Raw genomic sequence first — 20,395 nt, 5'->3', positions numbered from 1 at the left:
TCTTTGAGTTGAATACAATTAAGAGGTGGCAAGTACTTAAAGTTTAAGAAAACTGTATGTGAAAAAAGCATGAAAACTCTATCTATGGCTTATTCCCCTCCCCCGCCCCTGGAAAATTGTGAAAACAGACCCCAATAATCCCATTTTGGAAGTGGAACATCTTAGTTCATCTTAATGTCATTGTTCCAATGGAAACAGGTTTGGAGACCCATGAGACTAACCACCCAGTTTACCAAGTTATTTAGTGGAAGAGCTCTGAGTAAATCTGAGATTCCCTAACTCCCCAGTTCAGATCCCCCCTTTTTTTCTAGTGTCATTCAAAGAAGAGAAGTTACAAACTGGGCTTCTCTCACTTCTACCTACCCTCCTATTGGATAATGTCTTTCTGAGGAAGCCATGTCTTTCAAATGACCAGACCTTCTTTAATGGGTTCAGCCTGGGAAATCACCCAGTTCTAGAATGGGGTCTAGTGAAGGCTATCAACTGGGGAACCAGATGTCTCTGAAAAGCAGATTTAAAGTTTACCCTTTACGTTCCAGTAGGTGACAGAAACCCACTTTTTCTTAGTTTAAAATCATTTCTCTTAAATCCCAATAGGAGTCCTAATGGAACTAATCAACTCAGAGTTATAAGAAATAATACTAGAACCTGGCTGAGGATGACAAAGGAAGCAATTTGATATGAGTAAAATGCGCATTTCTCCACTCAGTGCAATTAGAAATAATTTTTTTAAGGACTCTTGCTTGGCTGTTCTTGAAAAATGTAACTATTGAAAAAGAAACTGGCAAGATCTTAAGGCCTGGATCTCAGTTCCTGGCCCCAGTGATGGGTTTGGAAACTGCAGCCACAGCAATTAGGAGTTCCAATTTCCAGTTCACAGAAGGTCAGGCCATGGGGTTATGCTTGGAGCAGTTCTATACTTCCTCTGAGGAAAAACTCCACCAACTTGAGAGAATCAGGATTTGATACTGTCGAATCAGCATATATATTGTTAATGACCACAAGCAGGTTTGGCCCCAACACCATTTTTCAAATCTTTAGTGAAAGTTCAGCTCTGTTTTGCGTTCTCTCTGTTAACAGATGAGAGACACCCATCAGCAGGTACCTGCTATCTCCTGCAATTCCCTAGACCAGGGCTCCTCAAACCTCATGTGCATGCAAATCTCCTGGGTATCTGTTAAAATGCAGGTTTTCTTTTAATTAGTTGAGAGTAGGGCCCCTGATTCTGCATTTCTAACAAGCCCTCAGCTGGCTTTGAGTAGCAGGGCTCTAGATCCATCTACACTAACCTGGATTTTTACTATGTGACATTGACGGGTGTCCCTTGTAACGTTTGTTAATCAAACCCAATTTTCCCATTATTAATAAGAGATTATTTCTTGCCACAAAACACTTTCCTGGCCTTCAGTAAAATCTGGCTTCTTCTAAGAGATAGACTTCTCTGTTCTTTTTTTTTTTTTGCGGTACGCGGGCCTCTCCCGTTGCGGAGCCCAGGCTCCGGACGCCCAGGCTCAGCGGCCATGGCTCACGGGCCCCGCCCCCCCGCGGCCTGTGGGATCTTCCCGGACCGGGGCACGAACCCGCGTCCCCTGCATCGGCAGGCGGACTCTCAACCACTGCGCCACCAGGGAAGCCCCTCTCTGTTCTTTATTATTGCTAATTTTTTTATGGGGGAGCATTGAAATCATTTTTATTGATTGAAGCAAATTACCCACTGAATGACCTTGAAGCTAAATGATCAGTGTGTACTTCAGAACCAGCCAGAAGTAAGTCCTTCAGTGTCTATAACTTACATATGATGGTGTTTTTGTGCAATGTTACTGAATCCTCGTCTGATTTCTCTGGTAAGGGAGCTCTCCATAATTGCATGCAAAGCACTTAGTAATCTACAGAAATGCCAGCCAGATTTGTGGCATGAATACCTTTTACAAGTCTTACGATTCTTATGTCTCAGGGCCCACAGGCTGTCTATCTTAAAGTAAACCTGAAACAGTGCCTACCTTAGGTGTATGTCATTGATCTTCTCAGAATCTATCCCCGAATATCTGTTCCATAGTGAGAGGCAAGGATCAGAGGAGAGGGAATCTTTGGAGAGCCAAAAACATCTCCTCTATACCAAATTGAGTGGAATTATAAGGTGAATGCAATTAGCTGGCAGTGGGTCTATGCCGAAAACATAATCATCCCTTTAATAAGGAACATTTGCTGTGCTTGACAAACCCAGAGTGAAATGGTTGGATCCATAGGAAGGAACATGCTGAAAATGGTTTCAATATGATCCTGCTTTTTCACTCAATAGCCATTGATTGAGGGTGTCCAGCCAAAAACAATGAGAAAATGAGCCAACAATAGTCTTACCCTTTGACCAAATTTGATATAGTTGCAGCTGAAATTCGTTACATGTTTCAGGAATAACAAAGCATCCATATGGAACAAATATTTGGCAGTATGGCAGCTGATGAAACCAGGAAAAATTAGACAAATTATCAATCGCTCGCTCCCAAATTACCCCAAAAAGAAATTAGATCCATTTTCAGTAGCTTTGCTTTCAAATTTCTTCATTCCATGAGTCACCACTACCTTCTGCCAAACTAAATATGTCTATGAACGGCTGGAAACTTTAATGGAAAGAAACATAAAACTCAAAATACGTAGGAAAATTTAAGCTTCTTCATGGAAGGCCTTCATGGAAGACTAGTCAGTCAGGAATGTTTAGAGACAGAAATAATGCATCGACAATATCTTTTGTTTTGGGTAGCTTCTTGAGTTAACAAGCAATACAAAACGCATCAACCGGTCAACCAGCTGACATGACTTTAAATTAAAATGGCCTCTGAAAGGAATTAGTCCTTTCCTTCTTTGTTTTAAATCTCCAAACCATCAAACTACTAGAGTCTATGAAGATCCACAGTCCTGCAGTCAGGTTGGTCAGATTTGGGATAAAGAGACTTGATGAAATTATCGAATGGGTGATAAAAATTGGAAAAAAAGTTCTTATGAACGGTTAAGGGCTTAAATTTTCAAAGACTATTCCGATGCATGACACCAGAAGAATATGACATAGCTGTTCACTTTGAGTTTATGGACTGTGGTTGCTATGCTACCTTCCTATGAGTTTATCAAGGTTAAGTTTAAAATGTCCTGCTATGCAAAGAGCCCTAGACAGAGGGTGAGGTGACTTGAATTACGGTCCTGGCTTTCCCACCAGCATGCCTTGTGACCTCATGCACATCACGTTTTTCTCTGGACTACGCTTCCCTCATCTGGGAAGGGAGAACACTGGACCAGATTGCTCTATATGGTTCTTTCTAGCTCTCCAATTCTTCAATTTTACTTTGGCAAATAGAAACTACTTGTGTTCTCTGAGGGCTGGTGCTCTGGTTGTTATACCTACCTTGGGGCTTATTTACCCGGGATGTACCATTTGTTATGTACCTTCCCTTGCCTACCACTTTTCCTTTTAGTGTGAGTGCCTCAGATGAAATAAGAGAGAGGAATTGAGTGGAGGTTCTGTTCTCAGAACCATTTTCATAGGTGGAATCTATTGTGTGGGCTCGTGTAATAGCTCTTGAAGACTCCCTGTTGACTAGAATTAGCTTATTGTTGATCTAGGATAAGTTTTCACTGGGGCCACAGTGAAGGAGTCCCAAGGGATGACACCTCAAATAGATATTTTTCTTCTATACCTTCAATCTCAGATCCACAACGGTGGCAGTAGCAAATGGATAGTCATGGGGTATATCCTGGGGACCAGTAGAAGGAAGTAGCTTTTGGAATGCCTTTTTTAACATCAAGTCAAGAAGTTTTATTAAGTGCCCAACACTGGATGCTGCGGAGGACAGAAAACAACTTTTAAAACTTAGTCTCTGTTTTTCTGAAAGAGCTCAAAAGAGAGAGGATGAAAATTCATGGTGGCAGTAACTGGTATTTGATTGTGATTTCTATGTCAAATGTATCTCTGGGAGCCATTGGATGTGAAGCCTGTGGGATAGAAGAACCACATGGTCATGGGTGCATATGGTGATGAAACTCACAATTTTGATTTCATCAAGGCCATGCTCAAACAAAAAAATTCAATTCCCCTAAGTCAGGCTGTGATTAAGGAAGCAGTTTAGATGGGCAACCTGAGAGTACAAAGAGACTTTTCTGATTAGTGAGTACATTCCCTCTGCTGAACACTGCTTTTTTGAGGGTAAGCAAAAATCACCAATAGCTGACTTGGGAGAATGGAAATCTTTTGCTTATGTGTGATAACCTCAGTGACTATCTCACCACTGTGTGGAAACTAACTCTTTAAGCAAGCTCATTGTGGTAAAGTGATAGGTCCCATCTATTTTCTGCTTCCTCCAATGAGGACATAAACAGTAATACTGCGTAAGCATTCTGAAGATCCATTAATAGACTCTTGGGTGGTCTAAATGCAAAGTGATAGGTGAATAGAAGATACCAGCATTCTTTTATTTTTAGTTAATAAGGTTCAGAAGATACACTGCCAAAGTAGCTTTTCTAGATTAAAATTATTGCGGAACCATTGAACTAATGGTTCAATGTCACTAAAAGTTGAAGTCAAACCACTGAACTAATTTGTGGATGGTGATTAGAGGGGCAAGGCAGGGTGAGTATTCAATTCAGTCCACTAATAGCAACACATTTGGTTGCCCTTTCAGTTTCCAAGCCCCTCTATAGTTGAGCCTTAACAAAGCCTTGAGGTATAATATTTTTATTCCTACTTTACAGATGAGGAATGTAAGACCCAAGGAAATTAAGTGGCTTCTCCAAGGTCATAGAGCTGTTGAGGGAGCTGGGCGAGGCCCAAATGTGGAACCTCTGATTTCCAAACTAATAACTTCATTGATCTTCTCTTTCTACTTTCTGGTGGGACTGTTTATAGACAATAACATGACTGTAATGATACTCAGATAGGGAAGACACAAGAAGGGAAAAGGAAAACTGTGGCCCTTTCCTCTGAACCAGGCTTTTTCACTCTGAATTGAGAGCTTATTTATTATATGACCAAGAAGGGAAGAGCCGCAAATACTGAGGTCAAAGAGAACCAGCTTTTTTTTGTTTTTGTTCCAGGTGGTCACAATCAAACTTCTAAGCACACAGCTTTGCTCTACATCATGTCTGCCTTCCCTTACTGCTGTTACTAAAATAAATGAGTTCCACAGCTATCAGATGAAAGGGAGGACCCACAAACACCTTTTTTGATGGCCTAGAGGAAGAGCTTTTTATTCTCATAGAGAAGGCTTCAAAACCCTAGTAACTCTTCTCATTGCTTTACTCTGGGCAATGGACCATAGACCCCATTAACCAGTGACTGATAATTAGTTTGTGTGTCACCTTCACTCATGGCTTTCCCATCTCTCTAGTTGCTTTTCTTCTGGAGTCCAGTAGTTCTCAATGAAGCGTAATTTTGCACCCCACTCCCCAGGGGAATTTGGCAACGTCTGGAGATGTTTTTGATTGTCACACTGGGAGGAGGGGACTACTGGACTCTAGAAGGTAGAAGCCAAATATTTTACAATACACAGGACAGTCCTTCTCCCCCACCAAAAAATTATCTGGCCTAGAATGTCAATAGTGCTGAGGTGGAGAAATCCCAATGCCAATGACACTGCTGGGGGACATGAGGGGTGAATAGGAGAATAAAGTAGAATTTTAAAACATGCCACTTGGTCTCACAAAAGGGCTGGTGCTGGGGGCAGGGAGGAAGGAGGAATGAGGAGGCTGAAATGTACAGTGTCCCCAAATCAGCTGAACCCAGAATTCTCACCCTCGGTGTTCCTTTCCCCAGTTTCACGGATAATCAGGAACTGATTGCATGTGGGTTGGCTCAGTACAGACTTCCTTCATCACTCACCTCTGACGAAAGACCCATTTCATCAAGGTAAATGGCACAGAGGTAGGACCATCTTCCCAGAAATACTCACAGAATTGACTCCATGACTAACAGATTCTCAAAGTTTAAAAGCGCCTTCCGACAGCCTCTCTACTACCTCAAAAAGACCACGGGTGAAAGAGGAAAATCTGAGGAGATTCACAGAGTATTTGCTTGGACATCTGCAAAAAAATCAGGTGTAAATTTCTTTTGGCTTAGGGCTGTCAGAGAAATCTCCAGTAAAAAAGCTGATCCAACGACTCGTCAGGCTGTTTCAGATTTTCCAGGAGCACAGCTTTGCTAAGTCATTCCAAAGCAGTTCTACCCAAGTTGACATTGGAGAGAATGACCAAAGAGTCAGAATAATATAGCATACAATAATAGTCTAAATCATGACCTGAAGTGGACTTGCAATGCCCGAAGCATATTGCAAGGCCTAGCGCATTGTATGGGAAGTGGGCAGGGAATCCCCTTAGTTTGTACAAATTTCTACAGCAGGGGAACAACGGTGTGAGCTTCAGTCTCAGGTGAATTTATCGGAATGAGAGCACCACCAAGATCTGTGTTCATTTGGATGAGCTTGATTGGAGGCCTCTCCTGATCATTTAAATTTACCAGGTAGCTTAGACATAGGCATGGTCCATTGAAGCTAAAGGTGGAACACCACATGGAATCAGGAAACAGAATCAAGAATATCTCCTACTTCTGCCACTAATTAGAAGCATGGCCTTGGACATGTCCCTTCTCTCTCAGTTTCACTCCTGATGTTTGACTAGGTTATTTTTCAAGGGCTTCCAAGCTTACAACAATCTTCAATTTTACTTCCTTTAAGCAATTAGGTAGTTTTATTAGAGAGATGTATACTTGATCAAGAATCAGCTCCTTGGGTGTCTTCCCAGGGGCTTCAGCTTGCCCACTTCTGTTGTTGTTGTTATTGTTGCTGTTTGGGGGGGCATGGAAACCCTTATCCCCACAGAACGCCTGAGCATCTAACGCAAAAGGTTTTCATTTAAAAGACCATGTGGTCTCTGCTGGTTGCACAACTTCTCTTTGTGTCCATGCTGTTGCTGATCAAATATTGCAAAGCCATTAATTACCTTAGGACAAATGCAGAGGGCCACGTGCAAAAGTTCTGGCCAATTGCATAAAGCAACATGCCAGATGTAAAGTAAGCGAACGGTTTTTCTTGGTATTTAAGGTTCAGTGAAAAAGTAAGAGGGGCAGCTATGCCAAGAATGAAGAGCCAGAGCTTGCCAAGTGCTTCTTTAAGTGGCTTTAGCCAATGTGAGACTAAACAATGCATTAAATAGGCATACGACTTGCTGCAGTTACGGAATCGCATGTCAAATAACAGCTCTTTGCTATGTTTTAAACATGATCTCACATATAGATAAAGACAAGTGAAATGCTCTGTTGTCATCTCCTTAGTCTAACAGCTAATAAGGCCTGGGGGTTTGAACTTTCCAGGCAACCAAAAGTAATTCTTTGTGATGTAAGAGCTTTTGCTGATGTTTCATGGAGAGGTGTAGGATGGAGCTCTGCCAGGGCAACAGCTCAGTGCAGAAACAATTTTTTTGCTACTCTGGTTGTCAAAGACTCTGGCTGCATAAAAGAGGAAAGGCTTTGTAGCCCATTATTGAGAACAATGAGAAATCTCCTTGGGAGAGATCTCGTGCCTGTTTGCAGTGTGTCTAATTCTTTGGTATGGGCTGTGAAATCAGAAGAAAGTCTGCTAGAGGGATGAGGTCGGCTCTTTACAGAGGTCCTGAGGAATGCTGGCATGGTACGTGATGTCTGGACTAGGTATATGGAGGCCCACAGGGTTTGGAGAACACCAACACTATCTTTTGGATCCAAAATGGAGATACGCCCCTGCCAACCACTGAAGATCTGAGAACTTCTGATACCATTGGTCTTCAAGCAACTGGTTGAGGGGCACCTGCACAGATGGGGGCCTCACATCCAAACCCCTGGCTGCTCCCACAGCTCCTTTCATGGCCAAGTTGGGGAAGACTCTTCCTGCCTGGCTCACTCTCAGGCCTATGGTGCCTTGTGACCACCTCTCCTTTACCACCTCTCTTATAGCACCCAGAGAACGATCCTTGGTCCAATAAACAGCTTTTCTTCAGTAGGTCTTTGAGAAAAACCAGCAGAACTCATAGATGCTAGAATTAAAGCACGTGAGGTTTGCCGGCAGAGAAAGAAGAAAACTTGAAGTCGGCCAGAGGAGAGGGTCCCACAGACCATAGGCATAACCTCCTCCTCACAGGTGAGCTGCAGTGTTCTGTCTGAGGGCAGCCCAGTCTGTGAAGGGTCTTGAACAGCACCAGCCTCTACTCAAAGAAGCTTTTCTTGTACACCCTGAGGAAATTCTATTAGTATTTTCTAAGTTTTTCTAGAAGGTAAAATGTAGCGTCATTACATGGATGTCTCCCTCAAGCCTCCTTTCAAAGAAGTGTTCAGAATTCACACTGAACTGAGGGGTTCCTGCTCTTGATCTCTTAGAGAAGCCTGGGATTTTGGGAAGCACCTCCCTGTGCTATAACACTTTGGACCTTTAAACAATGTGAATGGCCAGATGAACGTGCTTCTTGGAGACAAGAGACCTCGACTTTGGTTCTGGATCCATCCAGTGAGGTAAGTCACAAAATCTCAGTGTCTCACATTTCTCATTTGTCCGATTAAGCAATAATTCTTGCCGTCTAAGACTGGAGTAAAAACAAAGGGAGAGAGCTGATACAGCTGGATTTTGAAAAAGTGAATATACTAGTCAAACATAAGGCGTCCTTTGTGTTACTGAAACTACTATGTAACTGCTACTACTAGCAACAGGTTTTATCAGCTGCCCCTGTAGAGAGAAATGAGTGTATAATGAATTGGGCTGCCCAGATACCTCTACCTTTGCAATAGACTCCGCAAATGATCCCAGAAGAGAGTAAATAAATATAATTGCTAATGTGTTTATGATGGTTACTATGTGCCAGGCAGAATTCTAATTTAATATGTTCTAATGTATTAACCAGTTTTATGAGGTAGGCCCCGTTTTATAGATGAGCAAATTGAGGAAAAAAGAGGTTAAGTTACTTGCTCAGTGCCACCCACCAAGTAAGTTTCAGAGCCGGGATTCAAACCCTGGATTCTTTGCAACAGAGACCATGCTTGGTCTTGAATCCTTCCCTCTCCTGCTTCTTGTAATTATCCATCAGGGAGAACAGGTCTCAAAGAGCATTACAATGTCAGGAAAATGCAAATTATTTTCTGAATTTGCACAGAAATCATCACTTTCTTAGCAGTCCCTTGGTTGCCCAGACTGGTCCCCTTGGGCATTTTTAAATAGTAGCAAAGCACTTAGGGTCAATAAAAAAACTCATTGTTTTTCTTTAAGAATATCTGTGGCCTATTAGCTTAGTGGTGCTAATGAGGCCAGGGCCAAGGTCAAATCCCACATGTTCCAGTTAGTTTCAAAGAGAAAAGCTTGACCAGCTGTCATACAAATGCACTGCTGGCTGTCTAAGGGGTGCCAAGCCAAGGAATGCAAATGGTGCAGCTCACATCCAGCCCCACTGACAGCAATGCTAATGGTGGGTGAGTGTGTCTTTGGGTGTCCCCAGTGGTGCACTCTCCTTTAACGGAAAGGCAGTCTCAATAGGCTGGGAAAAGGCTTCTCCTCAAGGTTTAGAAACCTATAGATTCTAATTTGCCCCCTCTAATTTAATAAAGGGCAGCTAAAAAATGAACTACTTACCATCCTCATGTCCTGGAGAGTGAGAAAATGTAAAGATGAAAACTGTCAGCTCGTCTTTCCTAGTAAGGAAAAATGGCAATCTGTTTTCATGAGGTGTGTGCTCCTTTGGCCAGATGACTTGCATGTATTTGGTCATGTCTAAGCTTCAATTTCATCCCCGAGGGGTTGGAACCCAGCTTAAAACAAAATAAAACAAAGAAGCTGGCTCCTCTTTCTTTAAGTAGGTGGGATCTCCTATCTTTGGGGAGGAAAAGAAACTATGTGGAGAAGATAAAGGAGTCTAAATGTTCTTCGGTCACTGTTTAAATCCAAGGTTCTCCTTTCTTGAATAGCACCAAATCCTTGTTAATTACAACCTAGACTATGAGTCTGTTAAAGTTAGAAGAGGTCATTTACTTTAACAAAATCCCCTTGTTTTATAGACAAGGACATTTTGGCTCAGGAAGTTTAAATGCCTGCCAAAGTCATACAGCTAATGAATGACAGGTCTGGGAGTAGTTTTCTGAGCACTATATTTCAAATGAAAGAAGCTTGAGTTAATAATAATAACTTCGATCTAGGAAGGTTGTTGCAATCAATAACAATGAAATTCATTGCAAAGTTTTACTTAAACTCTTTATAAAACAGTATGTTCTAACACATGAAGAATGCCATTCATTTATTCAGACCTGTTCTTAATAACTATGCATTAGAGGTATGTTTTACAAAAGCTATAAATCTGGAATAGCCAAAAGGGCATCCAACTTTCCTTTCTAATTGATTTACTTCTCCTTTTTCCCAGACCGCCGAGGTAAAGCATATACAGTTTATTTAAGGGACTGTTTATAGACTCTTAAAACTAAAAAGGACCCCAGAAACTCGCTTTCTTTTGGTTGCTCTTAATTGAAACCATCCAAGGTGGTTGGTTGTCCGTCATTTTTTAAAGTATCTTCAAGGAGAGAAATTCCACAAGCCTCTAAAGCGCATGTTAAAATGGTTAATCACCATGACTGTCAAAAATTATATCTATGGCAAGCTTAGCTTCTCCTATTTCACTTGAAGCTCTTTTCCTCTTGCTTTGTTCCATGCACAGCGAGGTTATAACAAGCTGCTCTCTATGAGGGTTCCATCAATCTGGTAAGATAATAGCTAGCTCTTTCCCAGTGTGCCAGCTCCATTATGCCACCATTTTTCTCCCAGGACTATGAAAGTATGAAACTGGTTGATATGCTCTCTTACTATGATATGTAGGGAAGAATCAGTAGTTAGCTCTTCTTTGCAAATTTCATTGCATAAAATGTCTGGGGAAGCTGCATTATTATAGAGGAACTATTTCACTTATGCTGGGAAGATGTTCACAAAACAAATAATCCAGAAGGTGGCTTCCCCTGTGCTCTAGTGGAACTTGGGCTTGTAGAGAAATAGGAACTGATTTACAACACTGGGTCAATCTATGCAAATTAAGCATTACAAAAAAAAATTATTCACAACAGTTCTGTCTCTAATAGGGTTAAAAACTCTCCTTGTTAGATGTTCCAGCCCAATAAAAAAGATAGATATGGAGGCAATTTTCTTTTAGATGTTTGTGTTTCAAACTAAGATCAGAAACCCCCTTCCACTATGAAAAAAATCCATACATTCAAAATGGATTTGAAGTGGCTTAAAACGAAACACACACCCGCAATAAAACTTTGAAAATAAGGGTAAAAAATATAATAAGAGTCGATTGGCAGAGGACAGAGGTAGGGAAGACTGCTTTCCTCTAAAAAGTATTTCAAAGGCTGTAAATGCTTAGAGCTGACTTCTCCACACACAGTAAATCTCAGGGGACAAAAAGGAAACTCAATAAAATTTGTTGACAACAGTTAATGCCTGTAAGAATAATTGGCTCAGACACAAAACAGACCATCAGCGTAGCTTGGGGAGGACCAAAATGCCGCCTCTACGTCATTGTTAGTATACACGGTATTCAGTTGAGAAAAGATAAAGTTTTATCAAATAGGTGGGTAAATATGAGGTGAGAATTGTCCAAAGTGCCTGAGGAACCTAATTCTTGATGATTCTGAAGACTAAGGTCCCAAACAAGTCATGCCATCCCATTCAGCTGGATTCCGTTCAGTTCAGTCCTGCCAGTCCAGCAATCACATTAGAGCTGCAGCTATATCAGCCAGGCATTGAGCTAGATACTGGGATTCAGTGGTAAATAAATATGGCCTTTGGTATCAAGGAGCCCATTGAGAGGGCAGATCTGGGTTAGGTGATTTCAAAAACTGGGAAAAAGTCTTCAGGAAAAGCATAAAGGACTATAATCTATTCTTCCATGATTAGTTTTCTCTATGACACTTGCTAATATTGATACTTATTTTTTTTAATCTCCCAACTAGACTGTGAGTTCCTTGAAGGCAAAGTTAATCTCTCGTTCATTTCTAGGTATCTCACTCATGCCTCGTACTGTGTCTTACACATAGCAGATGCTCCATCAATGTTTTGAATTAAAGAATGTAAAGGGGTTAACTTCTCTTGGGCAAAAAGGCTAGTCCGGTTGACTAGAAAGTTAATAAGAATACTTTGGTGTGTGAGGGTTTATGTCAGACAAATAATTTACATTAAGTCATGGAGTTCTATAAGGCAGAACTTATGAAACCTAGACTCTCAAAAATAATAAAACACAATTTATAAAACCACTTTCTATCCAAAGTCATACTCTAAGCATTAAGAGTTGCCATGTAGAACCTTCCCCTTTCAAGTTACTAAAATGGAATTAAAACACATTTGCTAAACTTTGATCCTTGGAGTAACAGAATGCCTTTCAGTGCGTTGAGATCAGTTTCCATCACAGTTGTCCAATACTCTTAACTATCTGTGTGAACATATATAAGTATCATATGGTTACTTGGGACCAAGTTATTTCTTTCCATTCTCATTTTCAATCATTTAATGCAAGCATCACAGTCATAAAAGATCCAGTTTCCATGCACTGTGCATGGAAATCCTGGAGCATGTCACACTGAACATCACAATTCAACCTGGCACATAACACAAGACACTTGGGGGCTTGGCAATCACTTAGTGAACTGGGTAAAAGGAAATGGCACAAATGGATTATCAAGACAAAAAAATCCTCTTGGGCATAATAAGTGAGAAACACTTATCCATCTTTTAAAATGTGGATCAGTAGTAGAAAAGTAAAGAATAATGACAGCCCATCGTTGGGTGACGTTGATGTGACACATTTGCCTTCCTCAAGATATTCTGAAGGTAAAACAAGCCTGCTATTTGAAAAGCACTCACCCAATGAAGGCTTTCATCTGCATAGCAACAGAGGATGGGATAGAATCGCTTTATTGCCAGAAAAATAAATGAATTCACTCAAAGCATTGGCTGGAAACAGAGAGTGGGAATTTGCCCATTCAAAGAGTAGGAAGCACTTCTCACTTTCTGTCACTAGTTGTTGAAAAGCTATTTGTCACCAAATCTACAATGAGTACAGACCATCAACACGCCTATCAGCCTCTTCCTTCCCATGCTCCGTACTCATCCCGGACTGCTACACACAGACCCCTCCTTCCAGTCACACACACACACACACACACACACACACACACACACACACACACACCCCTTCCTGGGAAGAAGATGAGAGAGACTTGAAGTTTGTGAGTCATCACAGGAGCTATTCAAAGCCTAGTGGGTAACTGAGGTAAGCTGTCTACACTTAAGCGATATGAACCTCTAAGAATGATTCATGGTCCTGAGGACCTGAGAGTCAGTTTCCTGAAACTCTCTAAACTTCCAAAGAATTACACAGAAGGAGCGTCTGGCTTCCCATCAGTGTCCTGTAGTATACAATGGGACAGATGCCTCTGAGGTAGGTTCTTTAAATGATCTATTCCCTTAGGTAGCACAGACTCTTGTTTGTGTTTATTATTTATTTGCAAGCGTGGACTTGGCTGTCTACTTTTTATTGACTGTTTAATCACCTGAGACCTACTTATGGGATAAGTGACCTTGCACTTGTCAGAAACCCTTTTCCAGATGGAGACATCACTGGAGAGCCCCAGAGAAGAGCGATGTCAAGGGAAGGCAATAACAGAGACTCAAGGTCAGTTTGAATGGAGGGCAAATTAATTCAACATTTCAGTTTGCATTGAGTGAGAGCCTGTGTATTTGCAAACGTGCCTTTCAGCAAGGTTCACCTTCTGTGTGTTCCTGGTGATTTCATATCGCATGGAGACATCTGGGAAGGGCCCCTCCATTCTTTGCCCAAGTCCACCTTCCTAGTTTCCTCCAAATAACCTAGAGTTTAAAACAGCCCTACATGTTCAGATATGTGGCTACGTGCACTCACAGATCTCAAAAACTGAAACCTTAATCCTCCAGGGCCATTTTGTCACACCTTTCCACTGGAAGGAATGGAAGAGTGAGGGTAGAGCAGCATAGTTGCAGGAAAGCTCAGTGGGAAGTCGTTAAAAGACAAACTGCTAAGGAGGAAAATTCCATCTGAAATATGCAAAACGTGCCACAGCCCCACTGAAACACTAGGCTCGCTTTAAGGTGAGGAATCTCGGAGGCTGAGGATGGCTGCCAGCCGTGGGCAGTCATTCAGTTCTTCACATACTCCCTGCAGTTGTAAATCCACAGAGCAGTGAGAAGGAGGCTACTTACTGAAATAAAAGCCCCTGTCTCCGCACACGAACTGAAGGGCGTCCACCAGCTCAGCCCCACAGAGGGTCTCGGGTCCAGCCGTGGCAGAGCTGGTGAAGGTAAGCAAGAACACGGCCACGTAGAAGAGATGCGAGGAGGACGTGATGTGCATCTTCACCTGCCAAAGAAGCAGAAGGAGGGTCATGCTTCCTCCTGGGTCCTTGCCAGGAGATGGGGGTGAGGCAGGGGCGCCTTTACCCTCAGCTCTCCATTCCTGTCATTCATCAAAACTACCCGCTCCGAAGTGCAACAAGGTGTGTGAGTGACCGCAGGGCAGCGAGGGCTGAGCAGGTCTTGGCATCAAGCAACCTGAGTTTAATCCTCTTGCTACTGTGGAACCTTGGGGAAGTCCTTCCTGAACGCCTTCTCTATGGGTTCCTATTACAATTCAGTGAGATAAAATATCTAGAAACATTTACTATGTGAATGTGAAAGATGCTATTATAGCAGTGGGATCCCACACCGCTCAGAGATCCTGGTAAACCTTGGGAATCATCAAAGGTTAAATTGTGCTCGGTCCAGATTTGGGGCCAAATATGTTTTATTCATTTAAGTTCTCTCAAGATTGGCCATCCACAGATAACACGTGCATTCATTATCGACCAGAATATTAAATTAACCAGAACATCATTCCCCAGCTACTGATTAAAGAGAATTTACTGCAGCTGAAAAAGAACTTGTGCAAATACTATATATCATCACAGTTTTTTTTTTTTTTTTTCCACTTGAGAGAGAGACAGAGACAGAGAGCAACACAGGCAGAAAAAGAGAGACTGAGATTTCTTACCTGGGGAAGATCAGCAGTTAATAACTACAAGTAGAAGTATAAAATCAGGAACATGAGGAAATTTAGGAAGGAAATTGGCTTATGCTAAGTAGACCCCACGCCTTCTTCATTCTAATGCCCCTCGTGTGAGCTTAATATCAGATCAACACACGTGTGGACTGTGCCCTCCATGAACAGGGCACTGGGCTCAAAACCTGCAAAAGCCTTTTTTTTTTTTTTTTTAAGTCACAGGAATTCATCTCTTGGAGGGACTTATGTGTCACTGTAACCGTTTTATAGCAGGAACCCCTGGTTGGCTTCACTTAGCAAATGATAGACATCCAAATGGCAGCCCTGCCAGAAGCAGGATTCCTGTGGCTCAGGTCTCCGTCCTCACTCTCAGCAGTAGAAACAATGCGAAGGTGAGCATTAAGTTTTTCCATGTTGCTACTTGTGGCGCCAAGATGTGGTTTCTTCTAGGAAGCCTCCCAAGGTGAGTAGCTTCACCCCCCCTCAGATGCATTCGCTCTCAGCAGCATCAGCAGAGTCAGTGACAGGATGTTAAGCGAGGGACCCTATCAAAAGGTCATGTAGTTAAGCTGGAAGCTATCATTATGAAAAGAGGCTTTTCTGAACCTCCCAGTGGTGGCAGGTCCATTTAACCCCATCACTTTTGGAGAAACAGACTCAGTCATTTATTTTCCAACCACCTTCCTTGCCCTCCATGGACTCTTAACTTAATGGCTGTCTACATCAGTGGCAAAGTTTGCTCCATCATTGTAATTAAGATTTCCATTTTTGTGGCCAGACTTTCAGCTCAGCAATTGAGAAAAAAAAACCCTAAACCCCTGACTCTCGTTAACACAATGTAAATATTTAGTTAATACTTGTAAAACTGTGGAAGATGAAAAGCCTCCTCTATTTGCAAATCCTCATAAATAATGGACATAAAATAGAAGAGGAGGTGAAAGCTTGATGGAACATTTCTTCCATTTTCTCCATAGGACCTGTTCATGGAAACCCTCCACCCCCATGTAGCCAAAGCCACGGAGACGGCTAGAAACAAGTCATCCTATCCTTATCTTTCTTATTTATAAAATAATAATTGATGGGAGTTTTCCCTTTCAGTATTTCCAGTGGAAATCTCAGCCAGTCCAACCCAACTGGACTTCCTTGCCCTTTTCAAAAGAGAAAATTCATAACTGATCTCACTGAACATACCCCACACTCTGGCAATGGGTCAGTTCTAGAATGTATGTTATTTTGCCAATCCTATTTCTCCATCCCTCCTTCTCTGTTGATTTAATAGTGATGCTTAAGGCCAAGCACCTGCAGCTGTAGATGCCTTCAAGTTCTTCAGTTCTTGTGAAATCCAGGGGAAAAGGTACTCAGCTTATAGCCTTAGTGAATTGAGAACTTCATTAGAGGTCAAAATTATATTTTAGTAGTTATTTATTTCATATGACACATTTAAACCCAGCAATACATAAAAATCTCTAGCATTTAAGATTTATTTTTTACAGATTTTTCCTTTCTTTTTCTTTCTTTCTCTCTTTTTTCTTTTTCTTTTCTTTTTTTTTTCCTTTTTTTTTTTTTTTTTTTTTTTTTTTTTTTTTTTTTTTTTTTGCTGAGTTATGTTCTAAGATAAATACCAGCACTTACAGTTCTAGGACAAGATAGAACCTCTAGTGCATTCACCTTTAGTTCAGGGAACAGTCCAGTACAGCCACAGAGAACCAGAGAATTTATCACATTATGTTCCCCGGAAAGAAAACAATAAGGAACCGGCTTAGGAGTTAAAAGTTCGAAACAAGTGGCCCCATATGTTCATCATTTCCTGGGCCTTTTATTTTTCCAAACACAAAAGAAATGAAGAGAGAGAAAGGAAAGATCTGAGAGGGAGAAAGGAAGGAAGAACGAGAAAGAGAAAAGAAAAAAGAAAAAAATTGCAGAGCACTCTTTCCCAAAAATCATTCACAAATCCAAAATTTAAAAGACCTTTCTTTTTATCTTAAATACATGGAATATCAATTGATTCCAGATGTTTGGGCTACAATAAAAATGCCCAGCAAAATTTGAGGGCAATAGTCATAAGAAAATACTCACTGTAGGTGTAACCATTTTTGTTTGTTCCAGATCTTTTACAGCAGGTCAGGGTGGGTATTATGAGACTGATGTGAATAAACTGAGGACTTAAAAGCATGTGCTGCTTTGTGGGTGGGGTTTGTGAAAGCATCTAGTTACATTTGGACACCCAGGCAGGTATGCTATGAGCCTGGGTAAACTGCCTTTTGTCCATTCCGACAATGAACAAATTGCACGGCTGGGATTCGAGTCAATCTTTTCCTCCAAATCAAGCCCCCAATTTCCACTGTGTGCCTATAGTAGCCGCCCTGGACAGTGACCCAAGCTTCAGTCCTCTCCTGTGCCCTCTTCCTTCTGATTCAAACGCTTGGAAATATCTTGAGACTCAGAGTACAATCAGCTTGCTAGTTCTGCTTGGCAGACACCTTTACTCATTGAATTACGTTTGAAAGACCACGTAGCTCCCTCAAACCACTTCCTGCTCCAAGTACAGGAAAAAGCAACAACTTACGGCTAGCTCTACTTCTGAACAGTTCAGCATACACAACATGGAAAGTTCATTTGGAGTTTTCCAAACTTGTAATTAATGCAGAGATAACACTCCACAGCCTCTTTTAAGATCATCTAAGCAGGGAGACGAAGCCCCCAGCTGTCAGACCACATAGCATATGTGTATACTGACTTCATTTCTTTTAAAAGCAAGGTAGCCGGCATGCATCTTGGCATCTCAAGTGTAGCAGAATCAGGTGCCTGACAAGGATGTATCCTTAACTCCTAAGCCACTTACTTGACTAAGAAAAGTCCTAGTGGTGGAGTATTTGAAAGCAGCAAATGATTACCGTACTAAGCGGTAGGGACGTTTTATGAATTGAGCCCTCAGGCAATTGCATCGGGGAGCCAGTGACAGCGGCTTAAAAGTGCTTGCAAATTGGAAAAACACAAGTCTTGAGAGATATAATTTTGCTGAGAATGGAAACTTGAACTAGGGCCAGTGATTGGAAACGAGAAATCAGTGCATTGACAACGCCAGCCAAATTTACCTAAAGAGACTTTACAACACCGAGTATAAAATCAGAGTTTTACAACACAAAACCCCAAGTTCAGACTTTGCCCCTGAGAATCCTCTTCAAAAGAAAAAACTTGGAGTAGCAGTTGCTAGAAAGTTTCCGCTTTCCATATACAGTATGCATTTGTTTAAATTATACGAATGTGCAAGGTCAGCAAGAGTTCTTAAGGAGTTCTTTTTCAGAAGAGCAAAGTAAACTTCACTCTAACTTTGACTCTCTGGGCGTAAGTGCAGAGAGTTCCGGGACCTTCGCTCCAAAGACCACATTTAAAAGCTTTAATATCATTTAAAATGTAACTCTTTATATGTGGCATGCCTTGTAATAAAAGTCCTGACAAGTTACACACACACAGATACATACACACACAGTCCTACATACACACGAACATGGTCTTAAAAATAAAACATCTGCACCTGCAAAAAAAAAAATCCAAAAGTTCATATCCATGCTCTATAGCCCTTAACCATAGACAGGATTTAAAGGAATCTTCTATAATGACACCACTCAAGCCCTGCAGAAGTGGAGGATTTAGCGTAAGTACCTTGCAATAGTTTTTACTCATACAGATATCTGTGCAAAGGCATTTATCTCCCGGAGCTATTTTTTCAGATCCCACAGCATTGCATATTCAGCAATTTATAAATAACTCCCAGTGCCGAAACAATGAAAATTCTAAAGTGAAGAACATCTCTAAGCAGAAGCAAACAGTACACAGTTTAAAGAAAATTCCCCAATGACTTCAAAGAGTAAGAAATATTTACCTTCAAGAAATCACAAAAGCAGCACTTAAATAATTGGGTTGGAAGACTGCTGATTTTTCCCATTGCTTCTGAAGTGCAAAGTCTGGAAATGAATTGGTTAGCAGGAATAATGAGGCAGAAAGAAATCCAGGGAGATGGGAGATGTTGAGAGCAATGTCACATTTCAATTTTGAGGACTTGATTCCATTGCGCAGGCTCTATCTGCTCTGAGTTTAGCAGTGACAGTGAGATTTAGCAAACAGAAGAGGGATTTAGAGAAAATCCTCACATTTATCTACAAAACACAGACACTGTAGACAGGAAACAGCTGGGGGAACGCTTGCCTTCTCTCTCTCTCCCTCTTCTGGCAAAGTTATCGAGTAAGGACTTTTTTGGGCATGGTGACAAATAACATCATACCTTTGCATTTTAAAACTAGAGCACAGAAGCATTTTTTCCCTTAAAAGAATGCGTGTTAGTGACAGGGTGAGCAGACATTAAAATACCAGTGCTGTCCTCTGATTAACTTTCTACTGGGCAGGAAGACACACACATCTGCTAATACACCTTACCAGTATGAAAGGAATACACTTGGAGGATGGGCAAGCATTTTATATTCCAGAGCCAACGCAAAATTAAAAAAAAAAAAAAAAGAAGAAATGAAAAAAAGACCATCTCAAACATACCCTACAATTTTAACCCTCAAATGTCTGGGGTAAACTAGATTGGAAGACAGCGCTGGGATGACCCCTCGTCCTAGTTGCCAAGTGAGGGGAATGATCTCATTTCCTAGAACCTGGAAAGGGGCGGGCAGCTTTGCAGTTGGCTCCCTTTAGGACACTGTCTAATGCTTTCTGCCCACGACAGGGCAAAGATTTTGCTGAGCTGTAAAGCCAACTGAAATAATAAAATCTTTTTCTTCCTTCCTCTACTCTGCTGCTTATCACCCCCAACCTCACCCCAGGGGAAGGGCACCTGAGGGGAAAATGATTTTCCTGTCGTTCATATTTTTCTGCATAACTTGAACCTGAGTGTGTGTGTGTGTGTGTGTGTGTGTGTGTGCGCGCGCGCGCGTGCGCACATGAGTGCATTTTATTTCTCCAGTTTTTGTGTATTCTAAATAACACCAGCTGGCTAGCAATACCCTCTCAAGGGTTATGATGTCATTCAAATCTCTCAACTGGATGAGTGGCCGGCAACATGGTCCAAGCCAGCTGTTTTGCTATTTATAATGTATACTTGCCTTTGCCACTGAGAATCAAGTTCTGATCTTTTGTCGATATAGTTTGCACCAATTTCTCTTCGGTTTTGCGAAGTAGGAGATAAGAAAGTAGATTATGAAATAAGGTTGCAAAAGCCCAGGTCGGACATCCCACTTTCCCTAGAGGTCTGTCGGGGCATGGCTCCCCAGGGACGGTGGAAATAGTC

At 41.6% G+C, this 20,395-nt stretch overlaps 1 protein-coding gene across 8 annotated transcripts in view; it reads right to left on the bottom strand.

The window, feature by feature from the left end:
- Window positions 1–19,674, bottom strand: part of IGF1 (insulin like growth factor 1) — a 145,630-nt gene extending 125,956 nt beyond the window's left edge. For 3 of the 8 annotated variants that reach the window (XM_024732195.1, XM_024732196.1, XM_024732191.1), the window contains exons 1-2: window positions 18,989–19,168; window positions 14,271–14,427 (exon numbers count right to left, since the gene is read on the bottom strand). In XM_024732195.1, coding sequence (XP_024587963.1) covers window positions 14,271–14,427; window positions 18,989–19,051 — 220 coding nt within the window. In that variant the 5' untranslated portion in view covers window positions 19,052–19,168. Of the gene's footprint in view, window positions 1–14,270; window positions 14,428–17,181; window positions 17,268–18,988; window positions 19,294–19,539 lie in introns of those variants that run through there. The other 5 variants (XM_024732197.1, XM_024732192.1, XM_024732198.1 and 2 more) reach the window with 3 other exon arrangements.
- Between the last annotated feature and the right edge of the window lie 721 nt (window positions 19,675–20,395).

This window comes from Neophocaena asiaeorientalis, unplaced genomic scaffold, assembly GCF_003031525.2.
Source record: "Neophocaena asiaeorientalis asiaeorientalis breed wild unplaced genomic scaffold, Neophocaena_asiaeorientalis_V1.1 scaffold418, whole genome shotgun sequence".
Classification (NCBI taxonomy): domain Eukaryota; kingdom Metazoa; phylum Chordata; class Mammalia; order Artiodactyla; family Phocoenidae; genus Neophocaena; species Neophocaena asiaeorientalis.
The sequence above is the reverse complement of the archived record's forward strand: the minus strand, read 5'-3'. Positions and strand labels throughout refer to the sequence as shown.